The sequence below is a fragment of the Hyaena hyaena genome, unplaced genomic scaffold (genome assembly GCF_003009895.1).
Source record: "Hyaena hyaena isolate Hyena2069 unplaced genomic scaffold, ASM300989v1 scaffold_39, whole genome shotgun sequence".
Classification (NCBI taxonomy): domain Eukaryota; kingdom Metazoa; phylum Chordata; class Mammalia; order Carnivora; family Hyaenidae; genus Hyaena; species Hyaena hyaena.
In genome coordinates, this window is record NW_024080671.1 from 197,595 (window position 1) to 216,734 (window position 19,140).

Consider the following 19,140-nt stretch of genomic DNA (forward strand, 5'->3'; position numbering starts at 1 on the left):
TTCGCCCACACAGGAGGATGGAGCGAAAACACGGCAGGTTCGGCCGCCTCGCCCAAGTCCAGGAGGAAGTGCACCCCGTGTGCAAGAGAAAAAAGTAGCTTATGCGCACTGATGGGGGTAAGAGTATGATCACGGGAGTCACACATCCAAGCTCAGCCATGTGTGAGTTTAGTGACATGGGGACAAGTTGCTGAGCCTCTCTGATTCTCCATGGCCCCACCTGCAAAAGGCGGATTTGTGGGGAATTGCTAGCTCTCGCCACACATCAAGCTTCCATGCTTGCAGGCCGCGTGCACAGTACTATCTCACTTAATTCCTGCACTCATTCTCGTAGACAGGGATTGCTAGTCCTGCTTTTTTTAAATGTTTATTTATTTATTTTTGAGAGAGAGACAGAGACAGAGCACAGTTAGGGAGGGACAGAGAGAGAGGGAAGAGAGAATCCAAAGCAGGCTCTGCACCATTAGCGGAGAGCCAGACGCGGGGCTCGAACTCACGAGCTGTGAGATCATGACCTGAGCCGAAGTCAGATGCTTAACTGAGCCTCCCAGGCGCTCTGACTATTCCTGCTTTTAAAATGAGAACACCAGGGGCACCCGGGTGGCTCAGTAGGTTAAGCACCCAACTTCAGCTCAGGTCATGATCTCATGGTTCGTGGGTTCAAGCCCTTCGTCGGGCTCTGTGCTGACAGCCAGCTCAGGGCCTGGAGCCTGCTTCAGATTCAGTATCTCCCTCTCCCTCTGACCCTCCCCTGCTCATGCTGTGTGTATCTCTCTCTCTTTCAGAGATAAATAAAAACATTTTTTAAAAAATTTTTAATTAAAAAAATTTAAAAGATTAAAAAAATAAAATGAGAACGTTGAATAAATAAATAAATAAATAAATAAAGACACGGAGACAAGGACTACATGCCTTGAAAAAGGCACCTGAAAGATTCAATCCCAGGGTGCCTGACTCAACATCCAGTGCTCTTTGCATGGTGCTAGACCAGCCATGCGTTCAGCAAACTTCTGTTAAGCACCGCCCCCCAACCAACAGCTCTGCTGAGCACTGGAGTTACCCAGGTGAGAAAGAGATATGAAGGCTTCCCAATCCAGTGGAGAATCCAGGCCAGAATTAACCAGGGGCAGAGGGGGGCGGGGGCAGGGACCCCTTGGGAGAAATTGTCACAGGTACATCTTAAACGCAGAGGGGAAGCAGAACCATCCAGGGGAGTCAGCCATCAGTTCTTGCCCTCTGGGGCCTGTGCTACACTGGCTCCCAGACTTTCCCAGGGGTGGCTCCTCAGTTTCCTTTTGTTCTGTGAGCTACTCTGCTCCATTCCGACCACCTGCCGTTTGCTCCAACCAGCCGGGCTGGACTTCTGTTGCTTGCACTCATGGAAACTGAGTGACACGCTGGCGGTGGGAACCCTCTTTCTTCCAAGCAGACAGAAACGGAAAGGCGACACTGTCAGCCAGCTTGCGTCTGCCAGGGCCAGGGCACCTTGAGTGGAAAACAGTAAGGTGGTGGGCAGGGGGGGAGAGAATGAGGGTGCACAGGGAGCAGAGTGGCGAGTCCTGGGCTTGTGCTCTGAGAAGCTGTCTATTTCTGCAGACGCGGTGTCTCAGCAGGAAACACACTCTTTACTGAAAGACCAAAATCATACAACATATGCAACACGGTAACCAAAATGCATTCTTATTTTGCCGTTCAGCCCCTTCTGTCAATCTCCTCAAATGATGCTCCGCTATCCCACATCCAGGGAGAGGAGACGCTGGTGTCGTTCCCGTGGGGCAGTTAGGAAGGGTGCCAGTATATTCAGACAGTTAACGGATGCATGAAAAGATGCTCAACGTCACTCGTCATCAGATAAGTACAAATCAAAACCGCAACGAGATACCACCTCATACCAGTCAGAGTGGCTAAAATTAACAACTCAGGCAACAACAGGTGTTGGTGAGGATGTAGAGAAAGGGAAACCCTTTTGCACGGCTGGTGGGAATGCAAACTGGTGCAGCTGCTCTGGAAAACAGTATGGAGGGACCCCAAAAAATTAAAAATAGAACTACCCCACCACCCAGCAACTGCACTATTAGGTATTTATCTAAAGGATACTGAGGTGCTCATTTGAAGGGGCACGCACACCCCAATGTTTACAGCAGCGCTATCAACAAGAGCCAAATTATGGAAAGAGCCCAAATGCCCATCAATGGATGAACGGATAAAGAAGATGTGGTGTATACATAAACAATGGAATATTACTCGGCAATAGAAAAGAAGAAATCCTTCCATTTGCAACAACGTGGATGGTACTAGAGGGTATTATGCTAAGCAACATAGGTCAGTCAAAGATAAACATCATATGATTTCACTCATATGTGAAAATTTTTTTTTTAATATTTTTATTTATTTCTAGGAGAGAGAGAGAGATAGCGTGAGCAGGGGAGGGTCAGAGAGAGAGGGAGTCATGGACTCTGAAACAGGCTCCGGGCTCTGAGCTGGCAGTCAGCACAGAGCCCGATGCGGGGCTCGAACCCACGAACCGCGAAATCATGACCTAAGCGAAAGTTGGACGCTTAACCGACTAAGCCACCCAGGCGCCCCCACTCATATGTGAAATTTAAGAAACAAAACAGATGAACACAGGAGAAGGGAAGGAAACCTAAGATAAAAAGAGAGAGGGAGGCGAACCATAAGAGGCTCTTAAATACAGAGAAGAAACTGAGGGTTCCTGGAGGGGTTTTGGGTGGGGGGTGGGCTAAATGGCTGATAGGCATTAAGGAAGGCACTTTTAGGGATGAGCCCTGGGTGTGTTTTAGGAATCACTGAATTCTACTCCTGAAACCATTATTACACTGTATGTTAACTAACTTGGATTCAAATATTTTTAAACATCTTTATTTATTTTTGAGAGACAGAGAGGGACAGAGTGTGAGTAGGGGAGGGGCAGAGAGAGAAGGAGACAGAATCCGAAGCAGGCTCCAGGCTCTGAGCTGTGGGTACAGAGCCTGACGCGGGGCTCAAACCCATGAACCGTGAGATCGTGACCTGAGCTGAAGTCAGATGCTTAACCGACTGAGCCACCCAGGCGCCCCTAACTCGGATCTAAATTTTTTTAATCAATTAATTAATTAATTAAAAAGAAAGGTGTCAGGGGCGCCTGGGTGGCTCAGTCGGTTGAGTGTCCGACTTTCGCTTAGGTCATGATCTCGCGGTTCGTGGGTTTGAGCCCCGCGTCGGGCTCTGTGCTGACTGCCAGCTCAGAGCCTGGAGCCTGTTTCAGAGTCCATGATTCCCTCTCTCTCTGACCCTCCCCTGCTCACGCTGTCTCTCTCTCTCTCTCTCTCTCTCTCGTAGAAATAAATAAAAATATTTAAAAAAAAAAAAAAAAAGAAAGGTGTCAGTATGAATTAGAAAAGGGTGGAGCAAAGACCAATTTTTTTCTGCCAAATGGTATTATTTTTTCACGCTACCTGACTTCATGAAAACAAGGCACACAGAAAGTGACAGTAAAAGCTTTTTAAATGCCCTCCTGGGAGGATGGCCTCACAAAGTGACCTCCTCATTCTTTTCTTCCTTTCCCTTCCGACCCCTTCCTCAGAAGGAGCCTGTGGTCCAGGAATCAGCAAACTTACTCCATAAAGGGCTGTAAATATTTTCACTTCGGGGGGCCATAAGTCAGTCTCTGCACAGCTATATAACCGTCATTGTAGCATAAAAGCATAAAGATAGTACATAAGTAAGGACACGGATGCGTTCCAATAAAACTTTATGTACAAACACGGGCCGTGGACTGAACTTGGATCTCGAGCCAGAGGCTGCCGTCCCTGCGTCTGGACGGTTCCAGGCCTAGACGAAAGAAAGGCACAGGGTACGTTACCTGTCATGGCGTGAGGGACACTGGTGACCAGGACCTTCTGGTTCTGCATCCTGACCCCCGTGTCAGGGTTCTGCATGTCCTTCACTAGCGCTTCGATCTGCAAAACAGAACCCGAAAAGCTGGCTAAGCAGAACCGTTTCAAAAGCAGAGCGAGGCCCCTTGTGCAGCACAGAGAGAGAGCAAAAGAGGCAAGGGTGAGCGCCGGGAGCTCGGGATCGGGAGCTGGCTGCGCACCGAGTAACCACGCAGCTGGCCTTCGCGTCACAGGCACAAGCACCCTCGCCAGGTGGGGAGCTCCCAGAGACGCGCTCTGGCTTGGAAGTGCTGTGCGGGCCTAGGAGGAAAGGTAGCACTTAGCAGAAGGACTTTGCTGGACAGAAAGTGAGAGAACAAGAGGAGCCAAGGTTCGGGAGGATGACAGTGCCCAGGGCGAGAGAGGGACAGAAAACAGATGATGGGCAGACAGAGCCGGGACGACCAGTGGGAGCCAGATCACCATGGGCCCCGAATGCCATTCCCGGAGCGTGAATTTTGCTCCAGCAGCGACTGCTGGACAGGAGCCTAATCCACGTTTGCGAAGCGTGGCCCAGGACAGACAGAAGAACACTGAGGCATGAAGAAGTCTGCCAAGGAGGGGACACGTGGGGACATCCGTTCGAAGCTACTGTAATGGCCCAGGCAAGAAATGGTGGGGCTCCCACGCTTGCCACTTCAGCCCCATGGTCTCTTCTCAGGAGAGCAGCCAGAGTGAGTCTAACAGTTATTCTAGAAGATGTCACTCCTCCGCTCGAACCCCTGCAGACGCTATTCCACTTAGAGGCAATGGTAAAGCTCCCCTACCGTTCTATGTGGCCGGGACCCCTTCTTCCCTGACTCTTTTGCTATCACTGCCCACCTGGCTGCCTCCGACCCAGCCATAATGGCCACTTTGCTGCTTTCTGGCCATGCCAAGCACGTACCAGCCTCTTGCCGCAGGGCCTTTGCTCTGACTATTCCCTGTGCTTGGACCACTCTTCCCAAGAACCTATGTAGCTCACTCGCTCACCACCTGCTTCAGGAAGCCTGAGACCATCCTACTTAACGCTACAACTTTGAACTTCACCCCCGGCATTCCTGACCCCCTGCTCGCTTTTTCTATAGCTCTCACCTTCTAACAGAGAAAACTACCTACCTATTGATTACATTTATTGCATGGTTCCCTTGATTCTGGAAAGTAGTCTCTTCAAGGGCAGGTCTTCTGTCCGTTATTGTCTGATGCTCTATTACGACTGCCTAGGACAGTGTCTGACACATAGGTGATACTCAATAAGAGCCTGATGCATGAATTAATGAATAAATGAAGGCAGTGGCATGAAAAAGGATAGGAGGGCATGGCTTTTAGAGCCCTAGTTAACTCGAATGAACTGTACTTGTGAGTGACTGACTCGTTCGGTGAGGGTGGCAGAGTTTATAACTCCCGTCATCAGAGTTGCCAGTTACCAAAATAGAAAATGTAGAAAGCGGAAAGGAAGGAGCACCTTCTGAAAGCGAACGCTTCAGCTTGGGAATGCGGACTGAGCTAGCCAGTGACCGGCAGCGGGTGGGAAATGAAAGTCCCAAGTTCGAAGGAGATGAGAGTCCGAGATAAGAATTAGTCATGAGCAGGGGCGCCTGGGTGGCTCAGTCGGTTAAGCGTCCGACTTCAGCTCAGGTCATGATGTCACGGTTCGTGGGTTCGAGCCCCGCGTCGGGCTCTGTGCTGACAGCTAGCTCAGAGCCTGGAGCCTGCTTCAGATTCTGTGTCTCCCTCTCTCTCTGACCCTCCCCTGCTCATGCTGTCTCTCTCTCTCTCTCAAAAATAAATAAAATATTTAAAAAAAAAAAACCAAGAATTAGTCACGAGCATTGAAGAGAGAGTTGAAACAAACAGAAACAGTGAACTGACCAAGGCAGAGCAAACCGTGGGAAGACAACCACAAACACAGCCCCGGGGATCCTTAGGGTATTTTTTTTAATTGTTACTAATAAAAAATAGTCTTCCACTTGAAAAAATTAAATGGAACTAAAATAGACTGAAGGATAGTTTGAAACAAGCTGGATGGGTTGGCACAGTTTAAAAAAGGCAACCTGGAGAGATGGGCTAATGGGGAAGGGACATTAAAGGGGACACGTGTTGCGGTGAGTACGGGGTGTTATACGTAGGAGATGAATTGCTGGAATCTACTCCTGAAATCATCATTGCTAACCAACTCGGATGTAAATTTAAAAATTTTTTTTTAAATTAAAAAAGAATAAAAGGGGGCGCCTGGGTGGCTCAATCGGTTAGGCGTCCGACTTCAGCTCAGGTCATGATCTCACAGTTCGTGGGTTCGAGCCACGCGTAGGGCTCTGTGCTGACAGCTCAGAGCCTGGAGCCTGCTTCAGAGTCTGTGTCTCCTTCCCTCTCTGCCCCTCCCCTATTCATGTTCTGTCTCTCTCTGCCTCAATAATAAATAAACATCAAAAACTTTTTAAAAATAAATAAATAAAAATAAAAAATGAAAAAGAATAAAGGTGGAGCTACGAGGGAAAAAAAGGCAGCCTGGGAGTTTCTCTTGTCGATGTTTATGACGGGAATTGACAAAGCCAATGCAGAGCTTTCACGCGCCATGCTCCCCTGGGGAAACCGCTCACTCATGAAGAAACCACACATCTCCACGCCTGCCATGTGCTTGCAGTGGTCAGCCAGTCACTCACTCAACAACCAGTCCTGGTCGACTCAGGAAACCCAAAGATAAGATGATAGGGGCCCCTGAGCCCACGGAGTGCACCATCTTTGTGCAAGGATATTATAGGACAATATGGGAAGTACGATGGCAAAGGTGAGATCCTGGTGTGATGGGAACACAATAGTGCCAGAGGGGTCAGCACTGGGGACTCCTGGAGCGAGTCTTCAAAAGATGAATCAGAAGCAAGGACCAGAGAAGGGGGAAAATGGTGGGGAGGGCATTCCAATCCCAGGGGCAGCAAGAGCCGAAGCATGAAATACGAAGGAAGGAAACCAAAGGTAGGAACAGAGACCTTTCCTGTCCTTCTCTGGCCAGAAGCCGCCTCCCACATACAGCCCACTGCATCCTCGCGGAGGGGTATGCCTCAAACCCAGCCTGTCTGCATTGCAGCCGCCACCCAAGCCGAAACAGGTCACCGATCCACCCACTTCCCCTCCTGTCGCTAACGTGGTTATATCATCATTCTCTTGCTTCTTAATAAAATAACACTCCCCCACCCTGTACAGCCCTTTAAATTACCCTTTAGGCTTTGCTCAGTGCTGGCAGCGAGTACAAAGGAAAGCCCACGATTCTGACAGCCTCGTGGGGTTTCATTTCTGTACCACCTGCAGGATTTCACTTAACGTCTCCGGATGTCCCTCCTGTACCATAAAGTGGGGACGCTGATAGCGTGTGCCCAAGTAACCGGCAGAGTTTTGTAATCTCTTAGGATCTCATTAAATAATCTTGTAAAAAGGCTTTACAAGGACAGATAAACGTTACAGACTCCTAAAGATGTATAAGAAGCATGAAGATATATACTTTATCGGGAGATACTTGTGTTAGTGCTTCTGGTTAGAATCAGTAATATCGGCAGCTTTCATAGAATTGATACATCTTTGGAACCTGGCATTCGGGGCTGTGTCTAGACGCCTGGGAATTAAAAGCCCTGCTCTACTTAGCATTCAAATGCAGGTATTTATTGAGCATTACTAAGTGCCCAGCACCGTGGGGGGATGCAGCAAGGTAGAAAACATACTCTGGGTCCGTGGAGGATTGGGAAGACATGTGTATGAAAATAAAAAGTTAACTAAGATAAATGCTAGCGATCTGGGCGCAGAAAAAGCCCAGTTCAAATCCCTGTTCAATATAGAAGCTAGGTCAATTCACTAAGACTCATGTCTCTGTAACACAGAGATGACAATAGTGCCTATATCATCAGAGGGATGTTGCAAAGATTACATGAGATTAAGCGTTTAAAGCACTTAGTTGTCGGGGCACCTGGGTGGCTTAGTCGGTTAAGCGTCCGACTTTCGCTTAGGTCATGATGTCACGGTTCGTGGGTTCGAGCCCCGCGTCGGGCTCTGTGCTGACTGCCAGCTCAGAGCCTGGAGCCTGTTTCAGTCTGTGACTCCCTCTCTCTGACCCTCCCCTGCTCACGCTGTCTCTCTCTCTCTCTCTCTTCTATAAATAAATAAAAACATTAAAAAAAAATTTAAAGCACTTAGTTGTCATGCTATGCACAAAGAACTTAGTAGATAGCATTTGCAGGCTGAATTAGGCACCAAAAAAAAAAAAAATAGGGAAGATGCCGACTGCAATAGGAAAAGAAATAACCAGGAAAAGAATAGGAAGACTGAGAAGATTCTAAAAACTATGCATGGAGGCTGAATAGGAAGGGAGGGAGGGCCTGAGAAGGCTTCCTTCGCAGGGAAGTGAAGAGATTGAACTTGGAACCCACATGCACGGTTGGGGGGAATGCAAAATGGAGCCACTGCGGTGAAAAACAGGATGAAGGTTCCTCAAAAAAAGTAAAACTAGAATCACCAGCAACCCCACTTCTGGATGTACACTGAAAAGACTAGAAGTCAAGATCTCGAAGACATATTAGCACTGCCAGGTCCACTGCGGCACCGTTCGCGACAGCCAAGATGTGCCAACAGCCTGTATGTCCATCAACAAATGAATAAGGCAAACAGCGGTACAGACGTACAACGGGACATTCGTCAGCCTTTACAAAGAAGGAGATTCTGCAGTATTCCACAGTAAGGATGCACCCGGATGGTACTTGGCTACGGAGAACATTTTGCTAAGTGAAGTAAGCCAGTCACAGAAAGACTGCGTGATCCCACTTACGTGGGGTACCCAACAGGCAAGTTCATAGAATCACAGAGCGGAATGGTGGTGCCAGGGGGTGGGGGAAGGGACGTGGGAGTCGAGCTGTCAATAAACGAATATCAAGTTACAGTCAAGCAAGGTGAATCTGCTCTAGAGATGCGCTCTCCAATATTGTGTCTATTAACGATAGACAGTTGTTAACCATATTGTTTGCACACTTCAGTTTATAAGGGGGTAGATATTCACAGTACCTGTTCACAATAAAGTAAAAATTTTATTTTATTTTTTTTAGTTTACTTATTTATCTAGTGGAGGGAAGGGAGGAGTAGAAAAAGATGGAGAGAGAGAGAGAGAGAGAAAATCCCAAGCAGGCTCCGCGCTGTCAGCACAGAGCCAGCCCAATGCAAGACTTGAACTCACCAACCGTGAGATCATGACCTGAGCAGAAGTCAAGAGCCGGACACTTAGCCAAATGAGCCACCCAGGCGCTCCCGCAATAAAATAAAAATTTTAAAGAGACGGCCATAGACAGAGACTGACCAGCTGCATTGGAGGTGAAGGGTCACGCGAGGGAGCAGGCCTGAGTGTGTGTTCCATCTGCCCAGACACTGATTCGTCTCATAGATTGTTCCGGAACAGAAACTATCCATTTCTGCTCTAGTCAGAGCTGCCGTGCTTGGCCTTCTGAGGCATCAGGCTCCGGCAGCGTCTTGGCCACTGGCTCAGCCTAGAGCCTGCAGTAGTGAGGGAGGAAAGGGATGAGCCCCGCAGGGGGCTGGAGGGGCCGAGAGGAGGCCGCTGCTTCTGGACACCGGGGACCCAGGAGCCGTGGGCTTCGGGGGTCCCTCCTTCTGCAGCTCTCAACCACCTGTGGGCCTCAGATTTATATGCTAGTCCAGGAAATGCCTGATTTTCTGGTGTGCGGACTCAGGCCTCTCCTCTCTCACATCAGCTGCTAGATGAAATCCCATATTTATTCAAAAAAAATCTTAGAGGGGGCGCCAGGGTGGCTCAGTCGGTTAAGCGTCCAACTCTTGACCTTGGCTCAGGTCCCGATCTCACGGTTCCCAGGCTGAAGCCCACGTCTACACCATTAACACAGAGTCTCATTGGGATTCTATCTCTGCTCCTCTCTCACTCGCGTGCATGCACACTCTCTCTCTCTCTTTTTTTTAAGTTTACTTTTTTAAGTTTATTTATTTACCCTGGGAGGGGAGAGGGAGGCACAGAAAGAGAGGAAGAGCGAGAATCCCAAGCAGGCTCAGCATGGGGCCGGATCCCATGAACCGTGAGACCATGACCTCAGCCCAAACCAAGAATCCGACTCTTAATCCACTGAACCATCCAGGTGTCCCTGAAAATAACTAAACTTAAAAAAAAAAAAACTCTTGGATGAGACAATAATGTTTCATAGGAACAGGGGGCCAAGCTATTGGAGAAGAAACAAAAATTGCCATGAGTTAGAAATCCGATAGAAAGTCAGCAGATTGGAAATCTTCTCTTCACGTTAAAAAAAAAAAAAAGGCTAGTTATAAAGAGTTTGAAAATAATCTTCAGAGGAGGAATAATGAGAGTTATTTTAAAAACACAATGAGGGGAGTCACATTTCTTTCAGGCAGGTATGTCACCCTTCGCGCAAAAGAATGACTGGTGGGAGAAGGAGGTTCACGTGAACCTCGAGAACATTTTCAGGGAGTTCCAATTTCACTGGAATTCCACTCGGTTCGCCTCAGAATCTTCCTCGTATAAATTCCTCTGAGGAGTCTCCCCAGTCGCCCAAGGAAACTCTTAAGAGACTCTGCTGTGGGCTGATTTGTGTCCCCCCAAATTTGTATGCTGAAGCCCTCACTCCGAGGACCTCAAAATGGGAATGTGTTTGGGGGGACAGGATCTTGAAATGGTAAGTCAGGCAAAATGCGGTCGTTAGGTGGGCGCAAATCCGAGAGCACTGTGTCCTTACAAAAAGGATAGTAGGGGCGCCTGGGTGGCCGTGTGCAAGCCAAGGAGAGAGGCCTCCAAGGAAAAACTACCCTTGCACACCCCTGCTCTGGGATTTGTAGCCCCCAGAGCTACGAGGAAAGAAATTTCTGTTGCCACAGAGCCCAGGGTCTTTCGTCACTGCAGCCCGAGCAGACGAGCAGACTCTGGGTTCTAGCACCCACCCCTTTGCCCATCGCAGAGGAGAGAATTCCAGTCGTTTCCGGGCTCCCCAGGGAGCCGGCGAGAAGCCCTTGCCTTCCAGCTCCTAAGGCTGCCGACTGTCACACCTCCCCATGGTGTCCCGTGGGCGTCCCTCGGGGCTGAGGCAGAGGCCGGCCTTCCCCACCTGCAAATGTCAAGGCCGACTCCCAACCAGACGCCGCCAAAGCCCGCTCCCAGGCACGATCCAGGCCGCACCCCGTGACCCCGCGCTGGGGGACAGTGGCGGGGGCGGGGCCCCACGTTCCTTCTCGCCAACGTCCTGCAGCCTGACAGCAGGCGTGCCAGGGAACCCCGACATCACAGGGGGGCAGACGCGACGGCTTTGACACCCCTACACCCCCCCCTCCACGCCCACGCCACTCCCTGAATTAAGGAGCTGTCACTCACTGTGCAAGATCTCCGGGGCTGGAATTTTCCTTTAAGCCCGAGAAGGTTCCCAGGGGGAAGATAATAATCAGTCGTTTTCTGCACAGAGATGGGCAAAGTGCCCCAGAACCACGGGGTCATTTTGCTACCAAGCCTGGCTGCACAGAGGCCTGCTGACCCCTGTCTTCTCACCCCAGCGCCCGGCCACCCTCAGGAGCACCATCCCCTCATCGGTACTCAAACCCTGCTCTTCCCACCCTGGTCAACAGCCCAGAAGGTGGGGCACCCCGGGGGGAGGGGGGCTGCTCAGTCGGCTGAACCTCAGACTCTTTCATTTCAGCTCAGGTCATGATCTCAGGGTTCAGGAGTTCGAGTCCCGTGTCAGGCTCTGTGCTGACAGCTCAGAGCCTGGAGCCTGCTTAGGATTCTATGTCTCCCTCTCTCTGCCCCTCCCCAGCTCACGCTCTGTCTCTCTGTCTTTCTTGAAAATAAATAAACATAAAAAGAAAACCCCAGGAACATTCTAGATGGAGGGGGACATCCTTTGAGTCGGCCTTTGTTTCTGAGGCGTGGCTTACCTGCCCATCACCTCCTGCCCCGTGGGACCATCGGATCCCCCTTCTGGGCTGTCAGGCTCTGCCTACCTGGCATCTGCCTTCTAACTGGCACGTGTCTGGCCCCCAGTGAGCGTGTCCTCCAGCCCAGTGTCCCCAACTGTGGTGCCGAGGACAGACAGGGCCACACCATTCTTGTTGTGGGGCCGGCTGTCCTGTGCATTAATGAACGGCTAGCGGTAGCCTGCCTTCACCCACTGGATGCCAGCAGTACCCTCTTCTCCAGACGGCACAACCCAAAATGTCTCCAGAGGTGGCCAAAGGGCCTCAAGGTCTTTCACCTCAGCTGTCCAGTCAAATCACCTGGAAGTGTTTTTTAAAAAAAACACCAGTGCTCGCACTCCACTGCACTTAATTACCGCATGACCCGTTAAGTAAATCAGAAACTCTAAGGACAGCAGCTTGATATTAATACATATTTATTTATTTAGAGAAAGAGAGAGCGAGTGGGGGAGGGACAGAGAAAGAGGAGAGGGAGAATCCCAAGCAGGCTCCGAGCTGTCAGCGCAGAGCCCGACGCGGGGCACGAACCCACAAACCACAAGATCATGACCTGAACTGAAATCAAGAGTCGACGCTTAACCAATGGAGCCACCCAAGTGCCCCAAGATTTTAAGTGCAACCAGGGTAGAGAAGCACACAGACCCTTGGATCAGAATCGTCTTTCTTTCTTTTTTTTTTTTTAATGTTCTATTTATTTCTGAGAGAGAGAGAGAGAGAGAGAGAGAGCACGAGCAGGGGAGGGTCAGAGAGAGAGCGAGTCACAGAATCCAAAACAGGCTCCAGGCTCTGAGCTGGCTGTCAGCACAGAGCCTGACGCAGGGCTCGAACCCACGAACCATGAGATCATGACCTGAGCCGAAGTTGGACACTCAATCAACTGAGCCACCCAGGCGGCCTTACAATCCCCTTTGTGACACGTGTCCTGATTCCCCTCGCCCTGGGGCAGAACTGACCGTCCCTCACACTGTGTGGGATATGTATACACGCCTCTCTTGGTGTGGAGAGATAGAGACACACATCCCCCCTGACAAAATCTACCATGACCTTGAGAACGCTTCTCTTCTTATTCACGTATCTGGCTTTCTCCTTGAGACTCTAAGCTCTGGGAGGGAGGGGCCGAGTCTTAATCCCCGTAGTGTCCCTGGCACCTGGCACAGTGCCTAGCACGGAAGGGCACGATTATTTGTGTGTGTTGAATGAAAGAATGATACGAGCAAAAGACCCCATGCTCCACCCACACCTCCTCATATTTCTCTTTCTTCACTCCGTTCGCAAGCAAAAGCTGATGCCAGAGGCCACGCCAGAAAGCATGGCATCTAACAGGTGGCGGCAAGAGAGTCAATCCCATGGGGTGTCCCACAACAGCGGCAGCCAGGACTCGCTGGGACGGGGCTCTGGCCATCACAGAGGGGACAAGCCAACGCTGTAACAGGAGCCCACGGGTGTCGCAGCCACGGGAGCGGTCTACTGTGCGTCACATACGCACACTTAGCACATGCCATTCCCTCTGGCTGGAACACCCTTCCTTGTCTGTCTTTCTAGAACTCCACCTCCCCCAGGCACTTAAGCCAGACCTTCTCACAGCCTCCACTCCACCCCAAGCTCATCGCATCGTATCACACGTGGGAACAGACGATGGTCAGACCTGTATTTTTCCTGGTTCCTCCACCAAATGGCTGTATGACCGGGGCAAGACACCTCTCTGACCATCAGTCTCCTTCTCTGCAAATGGTGATAACGACATCTGTCTTGTGGACCAGATGGGATCGTGCAGGTAAGCCCCCCGCTATGGGGACACAGCATCCTTCATTAATATTCATTGGCTATCTCACTGAATATTCATTGAGTGGTGAATGACACACCCCTGTCCACATTCTTTTGGTCTGGGTCTTTCTCCAGGAGAAACTGGGTATCTAGTTCAGTTGGCTCATCATTAAGGACCCCCTGGCAGGGCTCTCGAAACTGGCCCTAAGGAGCTCTGCGACCTGACTGAGGTCCTCAGGACACACAGACAGACAGAGTCCCTTCCATGAGGCCAAAGGAAAGAGCGGTATTGGAGGTGTGGGTGGAGTCTGTGGGCCAGAGAAGGAAGTCCCTTTGCTGCAGGGGGTAGGGATGTACCTTCACCGAGAAGGGATGAGAAGTTGGCAGGTGAGAAGGGGAGAGAGGGCTTTCCCAGTAGAGGAGGCTGCTGTCTGAAAGGGCACGGGTTTCCTGGAAAGGTGGGGAGGCCATTGAGGTGAGAGCCCCACTCAGTACTGTGGCTGCTTTTTTTTGTTCCCCTGGAGGGCAGGTGCGGAAGGCGGCTGGGAGGTAAAGAGAGGTGGGTCAGACCAGGGTCCAGAGGGGCTGGGCTGAGCAGATTGTACTTTATTCTGCGTGCACGGGAAGCCAGCAGAGGGTTTGGGGCTGAGGAGATCAGCATAGATTTAGAAAAGAAAATCAGTGTGTTTACGAAGCATAGTGTGGAAGTAGACAGGCGGGGTGGGGGGGGGTGCGCAGCGAGGCTGAAAACCAAAACACCAGTGGGAAGTCTGGCTAACGAGAGGAAAATCTACCAGGTAACAGTCATGATGGAAAAGAGTGTCCAAGAATCAGAAAACAGAATGTCTCCAGACAGCTACTCTCTGGAAGAAGAAGGCATCCTGCGAAAAGCCTGGAAGGTGATTTGTGGCTTGCGGATATCAGACTCAGGGGGGTTCTTACACTTTCAGAAACTGGTGTCTGCACTACAAGCTCTCAGGATTCTTTCTGAGTGAGACAACTATCCACCTCTCTCGTTCACAGATGATCCTCACACCTCCGCTTCCTGGAATATGCACACGCTTCTTGAAGCAGGCGGACCCCGTGTGACCAGCTGTCGTGGGTGTGCCAGGGACCATCCAGGTCTCAGCATTGAAAGTCCTGGTCAAGTCAGGACAGTTGGTCACTGACTACACCCATCTGCTGAGCCCCCAGGGCTCAAGGCAGAGTTCTTATTGTCACAAAGCATTCAGCTAATTCCTACTCAACGAGATAAGCCTAAGAAGGCGTACAAGCGCTGTGACAAATGGCTGTACATGGAGATGAAGGGTGGCCAAGGGACCTGGAACCTAATCATTCATCGATCTCTTTTGACATTGGTTATCTCAGAAGCCCAGAACAAAATGCGCCAGTTCGACCCCAACACCTCACCCCACAAGGTACATGCCACGTCCCAAGTGTCCACAGGATGGATCCCCTGTGCCTGGCCACTTGGTCTGAGAAAGCCTTTGCAGAGGAAGGGAAAAGATTCCGACTTCTGCTGCCAGCACGGACAGACAGAAGATGCACAAACACACTTACTCGGAAGAGGAGCCTAGGGGCGCTGGGAGTGGGTCCCATTACTCTACAAATCACATCATTTTTGTGGTCAGTGTGTACACACTCAACACACACACTCTTTAAATACTGCAGTTTGGGATCAGAAAAAAAAAAAAAAAAACCGGCACAAATGTTAATGCAACATCTGGGAACCTCGGGACAATATCAGGATTCTGTCTCAAATCTGACAGCCTCTGCTGGACTGCTGCCTTCTGGCACCCTTCTCTCCAGAGTAACAGGTTGTTGTCCAGCCTCCAACGGACCATTGCCACTGCCTTCCCAGTCTCCGCTACAAACAGGTTACGTGTAAACCTAATCATTACAGTCTTTAAAACACACGCGTGCACACACACACACACACAGCGAATAAGTCGTTTAATATCATCAAGCAGCACTAACGGACCACAGGGATGCCCTCCCCTCCCGGCCACACGCTCCGAGCCTCCCCAGCAGCCCCGCGCTCACTTCCCAGAGTTGGGACCCTGCGCATCACCCCGGGGCCCAGGGCCCCGGACCACGCTCACCTTCTGGAGAAATGCCATCCTCGGCCTGTACTGTTGGCCTTGGTGTCGGATTGTCATCGCGGACCCCGGCTGGATTCGGAACCAGAACGCCAGCGGACCACAGAGGGGCGAGAGCCCGCGCAGGCGCCCACGCGCCCCGCACCCGCCGCGGGGTCCCGGGGGAGGAGCGCGGCCCCGAGCGCGGGCGGGGGCGGCTGCTGCGGGCGGCGCCCCTGGGCTCGGCCTCGGCTCCCGCCCCGGGAAAGCCGCTGGAACGCGCGCCAGCCAATCAGCGCGCAGCGCCGCGGGCTCATTAGCATGCGCCGCGCCGGCGCCCACCTGCCGCCAGGGGGCGGTGTCCCCGCGGGGGCTCAGGTGAGAGCCGCGTGTCCGGGACCCGCCGCTGGGAGGATGTGTCGCAGAGAGAGAGCCTTGCCACCTGTGCAGAAGTGAGACGAAGCAGCCTCACTCATGAGCGCGGTGGAATAAACGATCCTTCACATCCCGGTTTTGCCGCTTAGCCAGAGCGACGTTGGGCAAGTTTCTTAAACTCTAAGCCTCAATTTCCTTACCTGAAAAGTAAAAATGAGAAATGGAATAGTCATATCCAGCAGACGGTCGCTATCTCATGTAATGGGGAAATGTGTAACACAGGGCTCGACCCTCGGCATATGTTTAGCAGCGTTTAGGAAAACAATTCCTAAGCGGATTGGTTAAGGCGCCGGTTAATAAAAGAAAGGGAGGGAGGAAGGAAGAAGGAAGCAAGGAAGGAAGGGCAGAGAAAGACAGGAAAGTTGTAGTCGCTACTGGGCCAGCTGCCTGATCGAAGCAAATTATCATTTCCTTCTCTGGTCCTCAGTGTTTTCAAATCTAGAAAATGAAAAATGACCCTCCTACGTAATCACCAAGACTCTTCAAGTCTATAAGGCATCTTATTTTCGCATTAGCTGGATGGCGATGGATTGTGGCAGGTAAAATGTTCCAGTTGGAAGAGAACAATAAAGGGTTTGGTTCAGGCAGGCAGGTCAATGAATGTCCCTTTAAAACAGTGGTTCTTATCTGTATCTTTGGTCATACCCATAAGATGAAAGCTAGGGACGTTCTCTCAGGAAGCATGCACATGTGCACACACAGGCACACGACACCGACTCAAGTTTGCACACAATTTCAAAGGGTTCATGGCTGCTCCCCTCTGAGAGTGGTCCACCACTCCCTTTTGCTTTGGAGAATCCAGGACCTGACAGGTGTCTGTCGATGCAAAAGACCAGAAATCCTATTAAGTAAACTGGGCCACTGGGAAGTAGGTTCCTGGTGTGAACGAGGACCCAAGAAAAGTGCTGGAATATTCATATCCGAATATGACCTGTTTTTAAAGTTTACTTATTTATTTTGTGGGGGAGAGAGAGTAGGGGAGAGGCAGAGAGAGAGGGGGAGAGAGAGAAAATGCTAAGCAGGCAATTAAGTCAGACGCTTAACCTACTAAACCACCCAGGCACACTAAATATGACTTATTTAATGGAACATCTTTTGGGGCTAGACTTATAGAGAACACACGCTGGGATATACTGGAGCAGATGAACTATGAGGTTCTTTCCAGCTTCAACGTTCTTTAATTCTATAAACCCTAAGCAGAAGGGAGAAAAGCGGTTTTCTTACAATCAAGGATGAGAAAACTTAAATTATTCAAGAGCAAAAACAGGAAAAATACAAGAGATTTTGTTCAATAGTAGGATGGGAGGGACCCCAGAATGCCGGCCACTCTCTTCCCCATCTCTTCTATCACACCCTGCTCACCGAGCAACCTTACTTTGTGGGACCCACCCTTAGCTTATCGGACCAGAGATGGTGAGCATGTGACCCGGCAGTCAGCCCCTGCCCAGGCCGTGGCTGTGATACAGATCTGAAAAGCTGAGATGAGCTCATTAGATTATTACCTTCCCACATGTCAACGCGAGGCAGACAGAGGTAAAGCCAGGATCAGAGGCAGCTGAGGCCAAGGGCAAGGTGAAGTTACCAGGAAACAGAACTGAAAGGTGAGCAGAGGAAGCTCATTGGAAAAGAGAAGGAAAGAAACTAAATGGGCCAAGAGCATGGGGTAGGGGGGTGGGGAGGCGTGAGGCCAGCAGCGAAGCCCCTTTACTCTGCCTCGGCTCAGGGCGTACCTGGCTCCCCACCTTCCCACATGTATCTTCCCAAATCCTCTCCCATATGTTAAGTCCTTGTTTCTTTTTCTTTTCTTTCCTTTTTTTAAGATCTTATTTTAGGGCCACCTGAGTGACTCAGGTGGTTGAGTGTCAGAATCTTGATTCCAGCTCAGGTCAGGATCCCAGGGACACAGGATTAAGCCCCACTTCAGGCTCTGTGCTGATTGTGAAGCCTGCTTAAGGTTCCATCTCTCTCTCTCTCTCTACCTCTTCCCCTTTCCCCTGTGTCTGCTCTCTTGCTCTCGCTCTCTCACAAAATAAAATAAGTTTAAAAACCAGATTTTATTTTAAGTAATCTCTATATCCTAGGTGGGGCTCAAACTCAGAACCCCAAGATCAAGAGTCATATACTTTACCAGCTGAGCTAGCCAGGCACCTCAAGTCTCTATTTCCTGCAACCAAAGAGGCTTAACAGATAATGTGGTGTCAGACGTTTATGACAGTGTCCTGAAAAATATAATGGATGTGATTCGCTTATTCATTTAAACCACAAACTATTGCATGCCTGGCATAGTGTTAGAGTCGGGAATTCGAGCGGAATGTGACCCAGTCCCTGTCTCAAGGAGATCGAAGCTTAACGGGGGAGAAGAATACTTGAACAAAAATGTGTTATAAACAGAACATATATATAATGAAGATCCAGTCAGTGCCACACAGACTTTGTAGAAGGGCACCTTATCCAGCCTGAGTGGAAGTTCAGGGAGACTTTCTGGAGGAGGAGTCTTAAAGGAAAATGGGGAGTTAACCTGGGGGTTTTTTAATGGTTTTTTTTTTATTTTTTTTAAGTTTATTTCTTTATTTTGAGAGAGAGAAAGCAAGCAGGGGAGAAGCAGAGAGAAAGGGAGAGAGAGAATCCCAAGCAGGCTCTGCACTACCAGTGCAGGTTTAGAAAGGGATCCCTAGAAAGGGATCCCCACAGGTACATCAGACAACGGGGAAAAGACAGGCACAGAGACAAGGATCAGCATGGTCCAGGGCGGTGGCAAGGAATTTACCAGGGGCAAGTTCACAGGAGACTGGGAAGAGGAAGGTGGGTGGGAATTGGCCGATGGTTGGCTTTGGTGGACGTGGGGGGAGCTAGAGAGTTTGGCTCAGGGATTAAATGCAGAGGGGTGTCAGGGAACTTTCTAGAGTGAGAGAAATATCTATATCTTGATAAGAAGGGTGGTTACACAGGTAAATAAGTTTGTCAAAACTCAT

At 50.3% G+C, this 19,140-nt stretch overlaps 1 protein-coding gene across 2 annotated transcripts in view; it reads right to left on the reverse strand.

The window, feature by feature from the left end:
• The window catches only part of RGS9 (regulator of G protein signaling 9), a 76,604-nt gene extending 60,715 nt beyond the window's left edge, over window positions 1-15,889 (reverse strand). For both annotated transcript variants that reach the window (XM_039229832.1, XM_039229833.1), the window contains exons 1-2: window positions 15,758-15,889; window positions 3,863-3,959 (exon numbers count right to left, since the gene is read on the reverse strand). In XM_039229832.1, the coding sequence (XP_039085763.1) occupies window positions 3,863-3,959; window positions 15,758-15,814 (154 nt within the window). In that variant the 5' untranslated portion in view covers window positions 15,815-15,889. The remainder of the gene's footprint in view (window positions 1-3,862; window positions 3,960-15,757) is intronic.
• Window positions 15,890-19,140: the final 3,251 nt, after the last annotated feature.